The sequence below is a fragment of the Rana temporaria genome, chromosome 2 (assembly GCF_905171775.1).
Source record: "Rana temporaria chromosome 2, aRanTem1.1, whole genome shotgun sequence".
NCBI classification, from domain to species: Eukaryota; Metazoa; Chordata; class Amphibia; order Anura; family Ranidae; genus Rana; species Rana temporaria.
This window is the reverse complement of record NC_053490.1, coordinates 428,826,036-428,844,366: the sequence shown is the minus strand read 5'-3', so window position 1 is coordinate 428,844,366 and position 18,331 is coordinate 428,826,036. Positions and strand designations below refer to the sequence as shown.

Below are 18,331 nucleotides of genomic sequence, written 5' to 3'. Positions count from 1 at the left end.
ATGAGTCCATATCACCTCCTGTGTAATATACACAACATGAGCTCACCATCTCCCCTCCTCCATAACCCACGTCCTGTGCGTGAGCCACTAGAACAGCACCATAGAGATTGCGGAGTGGGATAGAGCGACGGCGGAGGCGCACCATAGAAAAGTCCCTTCTAGCCCGCAGCCGGTAGGATTTCCTGTGTTGGTACAGACGTGCTTCCGCTTTCGGTAGTTATGTCTTTGGAAACGGTCCCGAAAGATTTGCGGCATCTAAGAGCCTGTTTGCTGTGTTCTCTGGTGAAGGTGAGAGAGAGGGTCGGCCTCTGTGTAGAAGAGGCAGGGAAATGTATAAGCCGGCTCATTATATCTTCCCCCCACAGGTACAGACATCTGTGGGATGGGGAAGGCTGTATATGTGATAGTAGCACAGGAGGGCCCTGAGTATACAGGCAACCAAGTCTACATCGTACAGGAGACACGCACAATGGCTTCCAGTCAGGGATTCCAAGAACAACTGAGGTTTCTACAGTCCATGTGACTGAATATTGGGTTAAAGGACCTCTAAAGACAAAACTTTTTTCTTTGGAGCATTCTGTGTGTATTGAGAACTGCCCCTCCGCAAACAGGGTATTGTACTAAACCTGTAGGTAAAAAAAGAGTGAGAAACTTGTATAGCGCAGCAAATGCGAACTTAATCGCCTCAAGGCGCTGGAACTAGAAGAGAACTAGAACCTTTCACACTGATATGTTTTTACCTTGCAAGAAAAATGTCCAAATGGGACTCTCCACACCATTGCATTTACAAGTGCGGTGCATTTTGAAAACGCTTGCATGGTGTGGTTTTGAAAACCGCATATATTAAAATTTAATGGAAAATGCATCAAAATCACGGTAAAAATATACCATGTTTTTTTTGGGTCACATGTTAATTATTCACAGGTGCAGGCAACCCAAAAATGTGTCTGAAAAAACATTTTTATTGTGATATTTTTTTTTGGGGGGGTACAGAGCAGTGTGAAAGAGGCCCTAAGTGGAAGAGTAGGCTTCATAATTAAGGATGAGCTGCGGGGTGTAAGCAAAGTCCATGTACAGAGCCCGCCAGGAAGTCGGCACTGCGCTAATCGGAGGCAGTGAGACATTTCCAGATCTCTGCAACCGCACATCGGGAAATTTCTCACTGCCTGTGATTAGCGCAGTGCTGAATTTCTGGTGGGCTCTGCACGTGGACTTTGCGAATATGCCGCAGCTCAGTCTTATTGATGATAAAGTTGGCAGTGCCTCCAGCTAGGACAGGGCCTCTGCAATTCCCTTCCTAGGAAATTAACCAATATTCTAATCTAAGTAATTGGGAGCAGAGGAACTACTACAACCGGCATATGACATTAAAGTGTAAGTTCAGCTTAACAGAAAAATCTGTAAGGTGAACTTATGCTGGCCATACGAAAAATCGTCCGAAAAAACTTTTGAAAAACTAATGTTCGGCCGCGAGCACTAACGACATTGACATCATGTAATGATCGATAAATCATTCAGTGGACATAAATACATTTTTTTTTTTTTTTTTTTTTTACATATCCCTAGTGTAGAAAGTTTGGACGGGAAACGCATTAACCATTCAATTTATTGTTCGGCAGAAAATTTCCAAGCTCGTCCTTCGTTTTTTTTGGCTCAAAAACGTCCAAACGATTATCGTGTGTGGTTTTTTTTTTTTTTTTTTTTTTTAGCCCTTTAACTGTTCGAAAAACGAACAAACTGTCTGAACCACCCCACCAGTCCAGTTAACCTGGAGCGTGACGATATCCCGCTATGAGCCCTAGTATATCCGTGTCACGGCCCCTTGGCTTTCTCGTCTCCCCTGCTGACAGGACGGGCTGCGCGGGTTCTGATTGCCGGTGCCGACCAATTTTAGAATGCTCCTAAACGTACCTCGTGAAGCTGCTGGGGATTTCTTAGCCCCCGACTGGTGACGTGGCTATACCAGGGCTGATAGTGAGATAACGCTGCGCTCCAGGTCAGCGGGACATGGTTGAGGGGTATGGTCCTGTGTAAGTTCACCATACAGATTTTTTTCAGTAAAGGTGAACTTGCACTTTAAAGCGGAGGTCCGCCCACCCCTGCTGAAAATTAAAAACCAGCAGCTGCACATACTGTAGCTGCTGACTTTTAATAATAGGACACGTACCTGTCCTGGAGTCCAGCGATGTCGGCACCGCAGCTTATGTTTTCTATAGCGGTTTGGTGCTGCCGCCGCTATTGCAAGGAGAAAACGTCAGTAAAGCATTACGGCTTCACGACAGGTGCATGCATGAGGCACCGCTGCGGTCTCCTACTGGCCCGGGGGAAGGAGGAGGAGGAGGAGGAGGAGCTGAGCTGATGACGTAATTTGCCGCAGCCCAGTCTCCCGGAATTGGTGACTGGGTGCCTGTTAAAAAAAATGGTAATCCCCCCCGAAATGTGGCACCAAAGTTGGGAGGAAGGGGACAAATGAACGGAAGTTCCACTTTTGGGTAGAACTCGGCTTTAAGTATGGCTTTATGCCAGTATAGTAGAACACAATATAAGCTTTACATAAGAAGCGATTAAGATGTACATGTACCTTCTTAGATGGGAAGGGTGACAACTCAGTCTTCGCTACAATAATGATCCAGATATCATTTTTAGAGCTGGCAATGATGAATCGTAATTTAAGCGGCTAAAGAGTCGCTGATGCCACTTTTACTGGGATCTCCCCAGCGATCAGGGAGACCGGCAAGGATGCAACAGGTAGCATCTGGTTCCTGAGATACATTGGGAGGAACGGATGTCATTCCTCCCACTGTGATGTCAGAAACCACAAGCATTTCATCACATCGGCCTTATGTGAATGAAGTCCTTACCGATTTGTAAAAACATCAGATAAAACCGGTCTTGGTTTGATCTGATCTCAAAAAGAGGTCTAATAGACTCCAGCTCTCTCCAAAAAAAGGACCTGTCACAGCCCATGCTATCAGAAGATATATATATTTTTTTTAAAGTTACACAGTTTAAGATCTACTGGGCCCCTTGTCAGCAGAGGCATTTTTCTGTCAAACGTGAACTTGGCCTTTATCCCCTACTTTTGGCTTAAGAGATATAAGTTACCGATACCTACAATTAACCTTTTCAAAGGAATTTTCACACTGCGCAGTATACATTGCAAGGTCCAGCCTGCTGTTTAGCTCTAAAGATTTCCACAGCTCAAAACACCATGATGTTTAGGGGAGAGTAGACTCTCCCTTCCCACAATAGATCAGTGTCTGCATAACCTATCGCCAAGTTCAAGTGCTGTTGGAATAAGTTTGAAAGTATATTAGAACTGTAAACTCCTTATGGAGTATGTAGGGGAAACCTGTTGTCTTATTTAAACCTCAGACATCTAGGATCTGGTGTTCTCTTTGCTATTGACATGTGTGGTGTCGTCATGTCAAGATCAATAGATTTCAGTGAAGGCAGAAAGAAAGTTGTGGATGCCTACGATTATGGAAAGGGATTTAAAAAATCTCCAAATGATTTTTATTTTTCTAACAAACATGTCATACTTGCCTCCACTGTGCAGTTCCTTTTGCACAGAGTGGCCCTGAACACCATATTCTGGGGTCCCTCAGCAGCTCCTCCCCCGCATAAGATAACCACCTAGGAGAAGCGCTTTCCCGGGGGGGGGGGGGGGGGGTTACCTTGCGGGCGTGCTCCCGAGTCCATTATTCTGTGTCCATAGCTGCCGAATGCATGACTCGTCCCCACCCCCGGGTCCCACGTCATTGGATTGATAGCAGTGAGAGCCAATGGTTGCGCTGCTATCAATTTATCCAATCGAGAGCCAAGAACCCCAGGCAGAGAGACGGCGCGTCCTTGCCGTGGGACATTCCAGGGCTCGGGTAAGTAAAACGGTGGGGCTGGATGCTTTAAGGTGAAAAAACAGGAGGGTTTACAACCTTTTTAAGTTTAATGGGTCATGTTCGGCGGGCGCTGAAAGCATTCCTAATTCTTCTACTGCTGCCTCTGCACCTAGAGGGGGTAGCGGTCGAGGAGCAGAAAAAGCATGGCTTAGCCGTAGGGTTTTACCTCGCGTGTGAACGAGCATGAAGGAAAGAAATCTACAAGTGATATAGACTTCAAGTGACTGCTAACTTTTCCAGAACAGCCCAGCAAAATCAGGAAGTGTGGGGGAATGCATGCACAGGTTGATGCTCTTCACGCTCTCCTTAGTACTTAAAATGGATATAAAGGCTTCAGGGTTTTTTTGTTTTTTTTAACCTTCATGCATTCTTTGCAGTTAAAAAACCTTTTTATGTGCTTCTCACCAACAGTTGCAAATGTACTTAATCAGCAGTATATGGAGCAAATTGCAGTAATCTATACAAATTGGTTCTTAAAGCGGAGTTCCACCCTAGAATGGAACTTCCGCTTTTTGGAACCCCCCCCCCCCCCCCACTCCGGTGTCACATTTGGTACCTTTTCAGGGGGGAGACAGGTATTTGCAACCACTTCTGGGCATTGACTCCCGTGGGAGGGGGGGTCACGCCACTTCCCATCCCCCCCTGCTGTCTCCTGGGAAACACACTGGTCCCAGGGGAGAGCAGGGACCAGTGAGGACGGGCCGCCCCGCTCGCGCATGCACAGTAGGGAACAGGGCAGTGAAGGCGCAACGCTTCACTTCCTGATTCCCTTACCGACAAGCGATGGCGCGCAGGATAGGTAAGTGTCCATTTTTTTTTTTAAAGTCAGCAGCTGCAGTATTTGTAGCTGCTGGCTTTTAAAAAAAAAAATCGTCTGGACCTCTGCTTTAATATTTAATTCACAGTGAGTAACCCTGCCAGTATAAAATGGATTCCAATAGGTGGCTATAGGTACAACTCATTGCTGCTTTATTTAATAAGCCCAACAGTGCTTGCAATTTAGTGCTGATGCAAGGTCCTGGTGAGGTGATTTGGGGGAGATTTACTAAAATTGGAGCACTTAGAATCTGGTGCAGCTGTGAATGGTAGCCAATCGGCTTCTAACTTTAGCTCATTCAGTTGGGCTTTGACAATAAAACCTGGAAGTTGGTTTTTATGCACAGCTGCATGAGATTTTGCACTCAAGTTTTATTAAATATCCACCAGTGTGATATATAATTTTAATGTTTGTCTGCTCTGTGATGAGAAATCCTAAATTTAAAGGGGGGTGGGGGGGGAAACGGTAAGGGCTATCCTTTCTGTAGACATTAGTTATTGTCCTTTCTAACAGCATGTGGTTTTGCTTTTCTTCCAGACCATTGACCAGTTTGAATACGATGGCTGTGACAACTGTGATGCTTACCTGCAGATGAAAGGGAACAGGGAAATGGTGTATGATTGCACTAGCTCTTCGTTTGATGGGTATGTCATTTCATGTGTATTGTTGTTGTGGATCCTAAAAATCTGGCCAACAAACTGTAATATTGGATTTTTTTTTTTTTTTTTTTTAGGATTGTGGCCATGATGAGCTCTGATGACAGCTGGGTGTCAAAGTGGCAGCGGATCAGTGAGTATTCTAATATGTCCACTAGGGGATGTATTTAACCACTTCAGCCCCGAACCATATTGCTGGTCAAAGACCAGAGCACTTTTTGCGATTCGGTACTGCGTCGCTTTAACTGACAATTGCGCAGTCGTGCGACATGGCTCCCAAACAAAATTGGCATCCTTTTTTTTTTCCCCACAAATAGAGCTTTCTTATAAACAAAAATAGAGTGACAATTTTGAAAAAATTTTTTTTACTTTTTTGCTATAACATCCCCCCAATTTTTTGTGTGCATAATAAATTATATATATATACCGATACGTATTCTTCTACATATTTTCCGTTAAAAAAAATCGCAATAAGCGTTTATTGATTTGGTTTGCGCAAAAGTTTTGTAGCGTTTACAAAATAGAGGGTAGTTTCATGGCATTTTTTTACTAGTAATGGCGGCGATCAGCGATTTATTTTTGGTACTGCGACATTATGGCGGACACATTTTTGGGACCATTGGCATTTTTATAGCGATCAGTGCTATAAAAATGCTACTGGCAGGGAGGGGGTTAAGTATGTTCCCTGGGTGTGTTCTAACTGTAGGGGGGGGGTGGACTCACTAGGGGAAATGACTGATCGCTGTTCATACATTGTATGAACAGACGGTCAGGCATTTCTCCCCTGACAGGACCGGGAGCTGTGTGTTTACACACACAGCTCCCGGTTCTCGCTCTGTAACAAGCGATCACGACCGCCGGACGCGGGAGTCAGGAGCGGGGGGGGCACACATTTAGTGGCCGCTTCGAGAGCCAACGTAGAGCTACGGGCTCTCGCGCAGGAGAGCCGACCTGCCGCCGTAGAACTGTTTTGATTGTTTCTCCTACAGTGACTGTCACATTCACTACTTTATGAATATGCCCTTTCTGCTGTTCTGCAAGTGTTTTTGTATTTTAAATTTAAAACGCACCTGGATCCTAAAGTGTGTGTGTGTGTGTGTGTGTGTATGTGTGTGTGTGTGGGTTTTTTTTTTGTGGTGTCGGTCTTCAAGTGAACCTCGTGTGTGTGTGTGTGTGTGTGTGTGATTACAACCCATTTTGGCTACTAGGTCAGCGATGTATATTTTTTGCCTTGCCATTTCTCTGTGTTCCTCAAAAATGCCTCTAAGGGGCGAGGGAGGTGGTTAAACTATGCCAAACAACACCTTTAACATGCCTCATTGAGCTTTTTTGTGTGGCTCTACTTCCCTTCCTAACTCACCTGGCTCTGGGCATTACAGTGCTACAGGCGCCATTTAACTGCGCAAGACCTTCGTTGTCATAACAGCGGGGCGGGACGCTCCTCCGTTGCTGCCCGTTGTCGTGACAACAATACAAACTAACGGCACTACGAGCGCTGTTTAACTGCGCATGCGCGAGATAGAGGTAACCAGGAACAGATGGCGACTGGGCTTCACATGCCCTTAATTTAAAATGGAAAGGGCCACAATATCATGGGAGAAGATATTAAGTACATTTTTATATTATCACTAAATCGATCGGGAGCGGCTAATATATTTGTTTGTATGCTATAGTAATGTGTGGATCGTGTAAAAATAAATTATGGCCAGACCTCCGCTTTAAATGAAAGCCAGTTTTTTGGCATGATCGGTCATATTTTCAATATTAATGCCAAAATGTTAGTATTTCTGCCAACTGTATGTATAAATACATTTTATATAACATTTTACACCCCCCACCCCCTTTAACTGTCATTCTGCAAAGTTGACGGTAATTTTCTCTGAATGCAGATGCTGTCTGTGAATACTAGACTTGCATGTAGGAACAGCAATGGGAGTAATAAGGGAAGGAAATGGTGCAGGGAAGTTCACTACCCTGGATTATAACCGCAAAGCTGCAGTGTCAAAAATAAATCTACTCAGACTTTCACAGTTAGCCCAAACTTACCATTTTGAGTTGAGTCTAAAATTAATACAGTAAGTGGAAGTCATATTAAACTTGTGTTTGTTACTAAAACAAAGCAGAATACCACAGTAATTCCCAACTCCATTATCGGGGACAAGTTTGGAATCCTGTTTTTTAAACTTCCAGGTATTTGCTCAGTTGTGTTAGTTGCAGGTTAAATTAAAGCTGAACTCCAGGTAAGCATTTTTGGGACAATTACTATGCACAAGTGACCTTTTAACGAGGAGTGTTCCATGTGTGGCTAATGCTGCACTAGGTAATCCCTGATGCTACGCTAAGTGCCAGCACTAAGACTGACCAGTTCGGTTTCTCATACAGTGAAGGCTAGTAGCGCTCGCTCTCTACCTTCCTGTCCCTCATCCATGCACAAAATGTATTTGTGAACTTCTTTTTACAGAATACAATGTTTCTGTGAATGGACAAGGGGAAAGGAGGGGTGGATGAATGTCAGGATGTGCCATTTCCTGTTTTAAAGGATTGGTGCACTTCTCTATTTCAGTCCCGCCCTCCCAGCAGTTTTGTGATCTTAAATACTTGCACCTGAAGCGATTGCTCCCATTTGGTAAATTCATCAAATGCAGATTGTTGATGTATTTCTGTAGTATAAGTTAAATATGTTAGAAATGCTGGGCAAAGGTAGAGGGCCTAAAAAAGATAGAGAACAGGGATGCTTATCTTTATTTTCCAATAATGTTTATTAATTTTCTTCAAAGATAAAAAAGGGGAATAAAACATACAAAAGTAAATATCATTCTTAAACGGTTTAGCGAACTGAATCGCAACACAAAGTGCCATTGCCTTTTGAGGGTATAACCTCCTCTAGCACATGAAACATCACAGCATGTCGCAAGCAAAATAGACATTACTTAGCAATACATCCGATGTGTATAAGGAAAGAAGAAGGTACAGAAATAGAAGATTCGGGACGCTTATCTTTAATACAGAACTGCACTCTTCTGAATGGTGGTGGACTCTTGCCATATTGTGCACAACATATTTCTTGGCATTATTATCCCTGTGTGTCCTCCAACAGTGCCGGGTTCAGGCTCCAAGCAAAATAATGTCACCAGCAACCCAGGATCTCCAGAATGGGTTTTAAGCTTTAAAGAAACACTAAAGGCAAACTTTGTTATTTAAAAAAAAAAAAAAAAATGTTATACTTACCTCCACTGTGCAGCTCATTTTGCACAGAGTGTCCCCTAACCCTGTCTTCTGGGGTCCCTCTGCAGCTGTCTCTGCTCCTCCTCGCAAAAGCTTTCCACCTTCATGCGAGCATGGTGGAAAGCTTTTGCGAGCGCGCCCCCGTGATACAGGAGCGGGCATTGCCGCTGACTGTATCAATCGGCCCCGGCGCGCCGCGTCATCCGCTGTGATTGACAGCAGTGCCAGCCAATGGCTGCGCTGCTATCAATCCGTCCAGCCTAGCCAATCAACGGCCAGGCTGGGAACCGAAGAGGATCACGTGGATGTGCGCGGGACTTTCGAGGGGTCAGGTAAGTAAAACGGGGGTTCGGGGGGGGGGCGTGTTTCGGAGCCACGCAGGACCCCTTCATTAGGCATGTGATGATGCCTGATGAAGTGGTCCTGCGTGGTTCAGAAACGTTGCTATCTGCTGTAACATTGTGATCACTGATTAAAGAGCAGGACCCATTCCGGAGACCCTTGGTGTGCTGGCGACGTTCTTTTTGCTCTGACTTCACTCAGTTCAAGGCGGTGGTCGCTACAGCACCCACTTTTATATGCACAGACATTTCTACAGGAACGTGTACATTTGGAATAACCTGTTGGAGGTTCAGGTTCCATTCAGATCTGGTGACAGGGCCATCTCACCCATTGCTCCCTCCTGGTCCTGTAGCATTCCTGTTTTAGTCATTGAAGACCCACTGCTGGTGTAATCACTCTGTGCATGCAAACAAGAATTGCGCCATTGCAAGCACCTGGCTCAATTCTTGGAATGCTGGGAATGAGCAAGGGTGTACACTGTATGGAGCATGGGTAAAGGTTGTCTGGCAAGAAAACTTGAGTTTAAAAAAAAAAAAAAAAAATTGCACAATTATGTTGGCATGTTGATGATGAATATAGAGAATTGTACTGTACCAAAACAAAAGAAAATTTCTCTAAGGAGGTAAAAAGGGCCAATGAACATGGTAATAAATAGGGCTGCAACTACTATTATTTTCATTATCTGGATTTTAAGCTCTGAGCAGGGCCCTCTTAATCCTCTTGTATTTTATTGTATTATAACTGTATTGTCTCCCTTTTTATATTGTAAACTGTTGACGCTATATAAATCCTTAATAATAATCCATTGGTTGATTATAGTATAGATTGATCGGATAATAACCTTAAAGTGTGGTGTATAATTTAGTTAATATGTAAAGTTTAACCCAGGAGCACCCTCTCTGCCCAGCCTCCATGCTGGATGCGGACAGTAGTCTCTTGGGAGATAATTCGAGACCATGCTCCACCGCGATTAACGCTGTACAGTCGCGTTTCGCAACTTAAACATGGCCTACACCACCAACTATGAGCCTTGATGTAGTCTTCTCTCTTGGTCTTTTTCTCTCTTCTCTCTTGGTCTTTTTCTCTCTTCTCTCTCGGTCTTTTTCTCTCTCGGTCTTTTTCTCTCTCGGTCTTTTTCTCTCTCTCGGTCTTTTTCTCTCTCTCGGTCTTTTTCTCTCTCTCGGTCTTTTTCTCTCTCTCGGTCTTTTTCTCTCTCTCGGTCTTTTTCTCTCTCTCGGTCTTTTTCTCTCTCTCGGTCTTTTTCTCTCTCTCGGCCTTTTTCTCTCTCTCGGCCTTTTTCTCTCTCTCGGCCTTTTTCTCTCTCTCGGCCTTTTTCTCTCTCTCGGCCTTTTTCTCTCTTCTCTCTCGGCCTTTTTCTCTCTTCTCTCTCGGCCTTTTTCTCTCTTCTCTCTCGGCCTTTTTCTCTCTTCTCTCTCGGCCTTTTTCTCTCTTCTCTCTCGGCCTTTTTCTCTCTTCTCTCTCGGTCTTTTTCCCCTCATATATACGGTCTCATCTTATATGTTCTCCTTCTTCTTCTCTCAGAAAAACAAAAAAAAATATGTAAAGTTTAAAAAGAAAAGCAATATATTCTTAAAGTGGAGTTCCACCCATAAATATAACATTACATCAGTAGTTTTAAAAAAATTTCATTAGTCCTTTAAGAATTTTTTTTTTATTTTTTTTTTTTAGATGCCTTCAGAGTGTTGTTGCTAGGCAGAATAGTTAATCTTCCCACTTCCTGCACCTAGGTGCTTAAGCTTCACCGCACAGACTCCTGGGAATGTAGTGGGTGTAACTTTCCAGGAGTCTGTGCACTCCCCAGTCTCGAAGAATCATGTGACTTGGACAGTACAGGTGCTGAAACCTGATCTGAAAACTATTACATTGCTTGTGCAGCACTGAGCATGTGCAAGATCTGCAAGGCTGAAATCCAGGAAGTCATACAGTCTGGCTTCATGATGCACACACTTAAGATGGCCCCAGTCAATTTCTATTTTATAAAGTGTCTAAATGCTGTAACAACCTAACAAAACGGACCTTAGTTTACAGACTAACTTTACTAGAATACATTAAGCTTGTGTATTACAGGGGTATTTATATTTAAAAAGTGCAATTGTGGCCGGAACTCCGCTTTAAATATCTATATGCATTGGTAAATATAAATAACCAACTATATGGTTAGGGAGCAAAATCTCTAATCCGCTCTGAGAATAAGACATACTGTATATACTATTAAGCCTCGTACACACGATCGGATTTCCATCCAAAAAGCGTAGGACTTTTGTTGCATACAAATGGCAGAGAATTGTCCGGCAACAAACGCGAAACTACGTGTTTTTTCAACTCTTTAGCATCACCCTTTGGGCAACTTCTGCTAATGTTGTGTTATGGTTAGCATTGCTTCTGAGCATGCGTGTTTGGGGTTTTGTCCGAAGGACTTCTGTACACAAGATCAGATAATCCGGCAACAAATGTGTGTTGTCGGAAAATTTTAAAGCATGCTATTCAACATTTTGTTGGCGGAAAATTCGACAACAATTGTCTGATGGATCATACAACAGCCTGCTATCACACATTTCCCATCAGAAAATCTGATAGTGTGTACGGGCCTTTAGAGGTTAAATCTGTTAAATATCCTCAGACTCAAAGATCACATTTTTTATTTAAAATAAAAATTAAAGGCTGTATTTTTTTCAGACAGAACTGTAATATATGCTGGCCATGCTAAAACAATGTCTTCCTTCAAAAAAATGTCTTGTTTGCCCAATGCTGCCCGATCCTTTGGTCCCTGCTATCTTCTGGGACCTGTGTGTCTCCCAGAAGACAGTGGGGGGTGAACTAAGTGGTGTAGATAGCTGCAGGTGGCTCGGGTATCTATGCCCGGAAGTGGGAGCAAAATGCCTGTATTACAGGGATCAGGGTTTCAAAAAGCGGAAGTTCCATTTTTGGGTGGAACTCCGCTATAAATATTGCACAATACTGGTAAAAGTTTACCTCTGGGTTCAGGTGCTGATCTTCCCCACACAGTTTATGCTTCTGGCTCATCCTGCCTTCAGAGTGGAAGTGCCCCTATAGCAAGGTAAAAAAACTTCTGCCTTTTTAAAACCACTCGCTTGCTGTCCAGGACTACATGTCCCATGCTCCTCAAACATTCACAAGTTCTCAGGCACTTACTGACATGTATGGATGGTGTGCTGCACTCTATTTCCGGATATGTAAATAATGCATTCTGTATGCAGGCCAAATAAACGGCTGGCCAATTTAATCGATTTATGAAAATGGTTGACAACTATTTTCATAATTGATTAGTTTCGGCCCTAGTAATAATTGTGCTTCACGTAAATGATATATCTGTGCTTTGTCTGGTTAAACTTGGTCTGGGTTCCCAACCTGGGTAGCCCGCACCCCCAGGGTGTGTGAGATGGAATTTTAGGGGTTCAACAATGAGTGGCTTTGCGTTCCTTAGTTACGAGTCATCACTCGGCCCTCTGCCAGTGTACTTTGAGCAGTGCTAGTAGATTGTGTTGTATAGATAGTAGACTAGGTAACTGATAAAGTATTGCTTATAAATCATTATAATGCAGCATCTGGCATAATCATTAGGGGAGATTTGCTAAAACTGGTGCAGCTGTGCATAGTAACCAATCGGCTCCTAGGGTTTTATTGTCACAGCTCAATTGAACAAGCTGCAGTTAGAAGCTGATTGGTTACTATGCACATCTGCACCAGATTCTGTGCGCACCACTTTCAATAAAAGTCAGTACACCCCTCATATTTTTTTGGAGAATACTTTGATATATCTTTTTTCATGTGACAACACTGAAGAAATGACACTTTGCTACAATATAAAGTAGTGAGTGTACAGCTTGTAGAACAGTGTAAAATTGAGGGGACAGCACATTTATACTGTTATACAAGCTGTACACTCACTACTTTATATTGTAGCAAAGTGAAATTCCTTTAGTGTTGTCACATGAAAAGATATATCATAAAGTATTCTTCAAAATATGTGAGGGGTGTACTTTTGTGAGATGCTGTATATTGTTTTACTTGTAACATTTGATGGATAGTTTGCTTGAAGACCTTGGGGTTTCAGGACCATGAATACAGTGAATTCCTACCAGCTGGATTTTTTTAAGTGCATTTTGTTCACCTGCAGTAATGTATATGGTTAAGTTGCTTTCAAATACTAGAAATGTGACTTCTTTATCCTTAGATTTGATCTTGCTTTTGTAGGGTGTGCACACATTTATATATTTCCCAGGGGAATGTGGGTCATAGAAAAGGTTGGGAACCACTGATATAGATGTTTGAGGCATAATATGATGGATAATGTTTTTGTATAAAAAAAATAATTTTTTTTTTTTTTTTTTACATGTTGGTAATGCGTTTTTTTTTTTTTTTTTTTTCAGCTAATTTCAAGCCCGGAGTTTATGCAGTCTCTGTTACAGGACGCCTACCACAAGGTAGGATTAATGTCTGTCAACATGCCTTGAGCTTATTTTTATAAAGTTTTTAGATGGTTTTAACAAAAACCTTTTTGGTGCAGTGAGGTTGATCATAAATTGCTGTGGCACATGTCTGTTTCGAACATACCAGGTTTGCTGACTCTGTCTGGTTTCTTCTTTTCAATACTCTGGTATGGTTGAATACTTCCTTTGCCATTTCCTGTTTTACCCTAACCTTGTCAATGACAATAAGTAATTGCAATAATCAGCAAATTTAGGAGCTTTAGGAAAAAATATAAATTATAATTTTTGTGTGTGTGGGTTTTTAATTCATTTTCTGCATTAAGGTACAAAACCACCTGTGTACAGCTCACAGCCCCCCTCCCTTATGGGGAGCCCGATCTGGATCCAGTGCTGTGCCCAAGAGCAGCAGCTCTCATAGGCTCAGAGACAGCACAGACAGTGAGCAGGGGGCAGGGCTGAGTCCTCAGGAGTGCACCCATAAGCGGTTCGCTATGGGGGCACTCTGGGGGGGGGGGGGGGTTAAAGCCAGGGGGGACCTGAGAAGAGTAATTATGTTTAACCACTTGACCACTGGGCACTTGAACCCCCTTAATAACCAGACAAATTTTCAGCTTTCGGTGCTCTAACATTTTGAATGGCAATTACTCAGACATGCAACACTTTCCCCAAAGGAATTTTATAATTTTTTTCCCTACAAATGGAGCTTTTTTTGGTGGTATTTAATCACCGTTGGGTTTTTTATTTTTTGCGCTATAAAAGAAAAAAAAGACTGAAAATTCAGTAAAAAAAATGAATTCTTTGTTTCTGTTATAAAATTTAGCAAATTTGTAATTTTTCTTCATACATTTTGGCCAAAATGTATACTGCTACATATCTTTGGTAAAAAGTACAAATTGGTGTATATTATTTGGTCTTTGTGAAAGTTATAGCGTCCACAAGCTATGGTGCCAATATCTGAAAATTGCGCGGGGGGGGGGTTTTGCAGAGTATTGCGCAGGGTATTGCAGGGATGGCTGGATCTGTGACTGCAATAGTCACAGATCCAGCCCACAGCACTGCTGACACCCGCTCTCTACTCTCACATTGCACCAATCGGTACAGACAGAGGAGGAAGGAACCGGCGTCATCAAATGACGCCGGTTTGTTTATATGTGATCGCTCCGTCCAATGACTATCAGCGGCAATTTACCGCGATCCGTGATGCGCCAGGTCCTCTAGACCCGGCAGTCACGGACACGCCCGATTCTGGTCTCGCACAATGTTAGGACTACAAAACGCCTCTCTCCTAAAAGATGGAGAGGCGAGACGCCCTTTACACTGTTCATCCTAGGTGATAGTGCTGCACCTCCCATTGATACAGTGCAACAAGTGAGGGATGGTTTTACTGGCAGGATCATGCGGTAAAAATATAGGAGATAAAAAATACTGAGAGCGCTAATGGAGCCACCGCATCTAAAGACTTCTAAGATGAAATATTACACTTTTTTCCAGGATCGGCTTCCCCCTAGCCCCTTCCAGTATCAGTTCCCTTCTCTCCCCCCCCCCCCCCCCCCCCAGGCCCCCTCTAAACACTTGATCTGTGCCCAAAAGCAGCATCAATGCTCGCGCTCTCTCTCCTCACAGGCACAGAGGCAGCAACGGGAACTATTGGCTCCTGCTGCTGTCAATCAAATCCTGTGAGAGAGGGGCTGAGCCAGATGCTGATCCAGGCATGTGGGTGGATTCTGACTAAAGTCAGGATCTTTCCCGAGCCTGCATCGGCTCTGTGACGTCAGCAGACTTTAGCCCGATGTTAGCTGAAAACGGGTCATGGGTGCAGAACAGGCTGCACTCCTTTGATCCCCAGGAGAAGTATAGCCAAAATGGCTTTGGCTATATTTCTCCTTTTTTATGTTTATTTTATTTGATTTGGGGATACTCCCAGAAAATTATTCATATGACAAATGGTCTGGGTTTTGCCATTTCTTGAAGCAATGTTAATGCTATTGCAGCAAAAATTGGTTGTTTACACCCAGAACAAGTATGTAGGTTAGGGTTTCTGACCTCACTGACTACTTGTTTCAATTAAATTGCTTGTTAAAACAAGGTACTGAAGCCATAGGTTGAGCATGATAACCAGGGAGCCAGCAACTTGTAATAAAAAAAGTAATGATGAAGTCTGCCCCCCCCCCCCCCCGAATTTATTTTCAAAATAAGAAAAGTTTTTGTGATTTGATGACGCCACCGTTGATTTTTGAAATTTGGCCAGCCAAACCTTCAATTTCACCTCATGTTGCTAAAGAAAATAATTTTTGTGGCTGGGAATCTTTTTATTTTCTTGCATGATTCTCCCGTCATTGATTAGAAAATCGTTTGTTTTTAAAAAAAATGTCCAACTCTTCAAATTTGAATGCCGCACGAAAATCGGCTGTTGCTGCAGCCCACTAATGGTGCGAAATTTGTACGAAAATTCTTTCGAAATTCGAACCGTGTATGGCCGGCATTAAGGAAACCTTTTTTGAGACACATGGAGGCTGATATTGATTCCTTCTTGCTGCAAATTCTGTCTGTCATGATGACCCTCTGCTGTCAATACTTTGCGTTACTTAAAAAGTATGCAGATGGGTGGTTGTGACTTTAGAACTACCCTTTTGGATGGGCATTCTTTTTACTGGTCAGTAACTCAAAATACTTCCAACTTGAGTGTTGCATACTAGCCAGGCAGATAGCATTTTAATAAGGTCTGTGCTTCTGTCGAAAGAGGGCCACTTCTTAAACATAAACCTAAACCACTGTGCCAATATAGCCTGTAGTTCACTGTTATTGTTTGTGCAGCAAGTGACAGTTGTGTTGTGTGATAAAACGTGTGTGTTATATAAAAAATCTCATCCTTTCATCTGCACTTTAATGGAGCTATGTTTCTTTTTTAGGTATTGTGCGTGAGCTGAAAAGCCGAGGGGTGGTTTACAAATCCAGAGACACTGCTATCAAGACATAACTGCAGAAGAAGGGCTGGAGCAGAGATTGGGTCGATGTCTATGTCTTCTCTTCCGTTGGTTTTATTTTCCTGTTATGTTGCTGAGGCTGTGGTTTCCCCACAGTGGGGGGAAGGGTTGTGCCACTCGGCCCGCCACACGCACAGACACTTCACGTTTTTTTTTTTTTTTTGTCTTCTCAAGGAAAGAGACCTTGTTGGAAGAGAATGGGGTTGTGGGACAAAATAAAGATGTATTAATCCTGATCGTCTTGTCATTTCTTCCTCTCCCTTTGTTACTTTTTCAAAATACGTGACTGGCAAACCGCGCAGTGGGTCACTCACTGAGTTAAAAAAAAAGAAAAAGAAAACTCTTCTCAGACAGTTGCATGCTTTTTAATAGAATCAGTAAGTGTGAAACTTTGACTAGCAACACCAAAGTATGCTCTTAACCCATTCTATACCACAGATACGTCATATGTTCTAGTCTACTGTGGCTCTGGAGAGGAAGTGGCTGACAGTTACTGTGAGAGCAGAACTGAATGTAACGGAAAGAGAGGCGTTGCTGAAAGCTTTAAAACTTTCCTGTGCCTCACCCTAAATAGCCCAAAAAATTTATACAAAAATATGAAATGTATTGTTTGTGATTTGCAACTGCCACACTATCGGTGTTGTCTTCCATTTGTCCACAACACCCAACATGGCGTTCTGTTATGACATTTTAGTAATCTTCCTGTGATATGTTTGTCTAAATAAAGTCTGATTATTTTATTTTCTGACTGATTCATAAGAAAATTAGGGTAAGTGTTTAAAAACGGTGCACTCCACGTATTTCCATATATGGGTATAACTGTTTCTAGTGAACTGGCCGTCCCAAAATGCGGCAGATCGCAACAAGCTTTGTCACTTCCTGTGTGGTGAGGCGGGTGGGGACAGAGCGAGAAACTGTGTAGAATGGGCAGGAAGCTAGTTTTATCATTTTCATTTCTAATGCTCTTGCCTTTTTTTTTTCTGATCATTTGTTTAGAGGTAACATACTTCCATAGAAGTATGTTTAAATGCCATTCTTGTACTTATCATTTCGGAAGGGGTGACTGCATTTGTGCTACAGTTTGTAGTGTCTCTGTTGTGGCAGTTAATTGACTTTTTGATAGTGGTAATTATCCACTGAAGCACAATGTGATGCAAACATACATGCATCGATCAATATATTATTTATAAGATATACGTATATATATATATTAAAAAAATTATATGTGATTCCAAGGGCAGCTGTGGTATACATTTTGTTCTGGCAATCCGTACTGCTGGATGCTGAGTCCTGACTTCTCACCCAGCCCCCCCTGCTCCTCTCCAGTGTGTGCAAACCACAGCATATTGTGGAAGAAGCTGCTTCTGCAGATAACGTGTATCTGTAGCAGCTTCTACACACAAATGCTGACTGTCATTGTAAAACTCCCCAGTTTTGTACACCTCGCTGTTCCCTACATATTGGTGTCACTTGCTCTTCAGACCCTTGCAAAATGGTTTGCAAGCTTTTCTAGTGGCAATGATGTTTACATGGTCTCAACTGGGATACAATGAAACTGCATATCTAGGCAAAATGAGAGGCTTAAAAGGTGGAGGGTGGAAGTGGCTGGCAGTTTGTAGACTTTGGATAAGCTGCAAGAGTTTGGTAATCCATAAAAGTATGTGTGGGGACCAGATGGACATGTCTTGTGGATCTGGTTAGGCAATGGTGCTATCGGCTTGCTCCTAATCTACTGACTTGCAGGAAAAATAATTGAATTGATACTGTGGCCTGTGTAGGTGTTATGCAATGTGCCAAGTGTTTTGTGATGCTATTTGGTAATATCAGACTACAAACAGGATTATGCACAGGAAAACTAGTGATCCTTGTTTTGTTAGCGCAATTTTCAGATGACTTCCTGTTAAGTTTGCTTTTACTTCTACCGAAGTTTCAAGCT

General features: G+C 42.8%; 1 protein-coding gene across 1 annotated transcript; it reads left to right on the top strand.

Annotated features, from left to right (window-relative positions):
- The first annotated feature begins 131 nt into the window (after positions 1 to 131).
- On the top strand, positions 132 to 16,631 carry SUPT4H1 (SPT4 homolog, DSIF elongation factor subunit). Its single transcript, XM_040338280.1, has 5 exons — positions 132 to 288; positions 5,254 to 5,360; positions 5,450 to 5,505; positions 13,352 to 13,405; positions 16,321 to 16,631. The coding sequence occupies exons 1-5, from the start codon at positions 220 to 222 to the stop codon at positions 16,386 to 16,388; spliced, it is 354 nt and encodes a 117-aa protein (XP_040194214.1). The 5' UTR covers positions 132 to 219; the 3' UTR covers positions 16,389 to 16,631.
- The last annotated feature ends 1,700 nt before the right edge of the window (positions 16,632 to 18,331 follow it).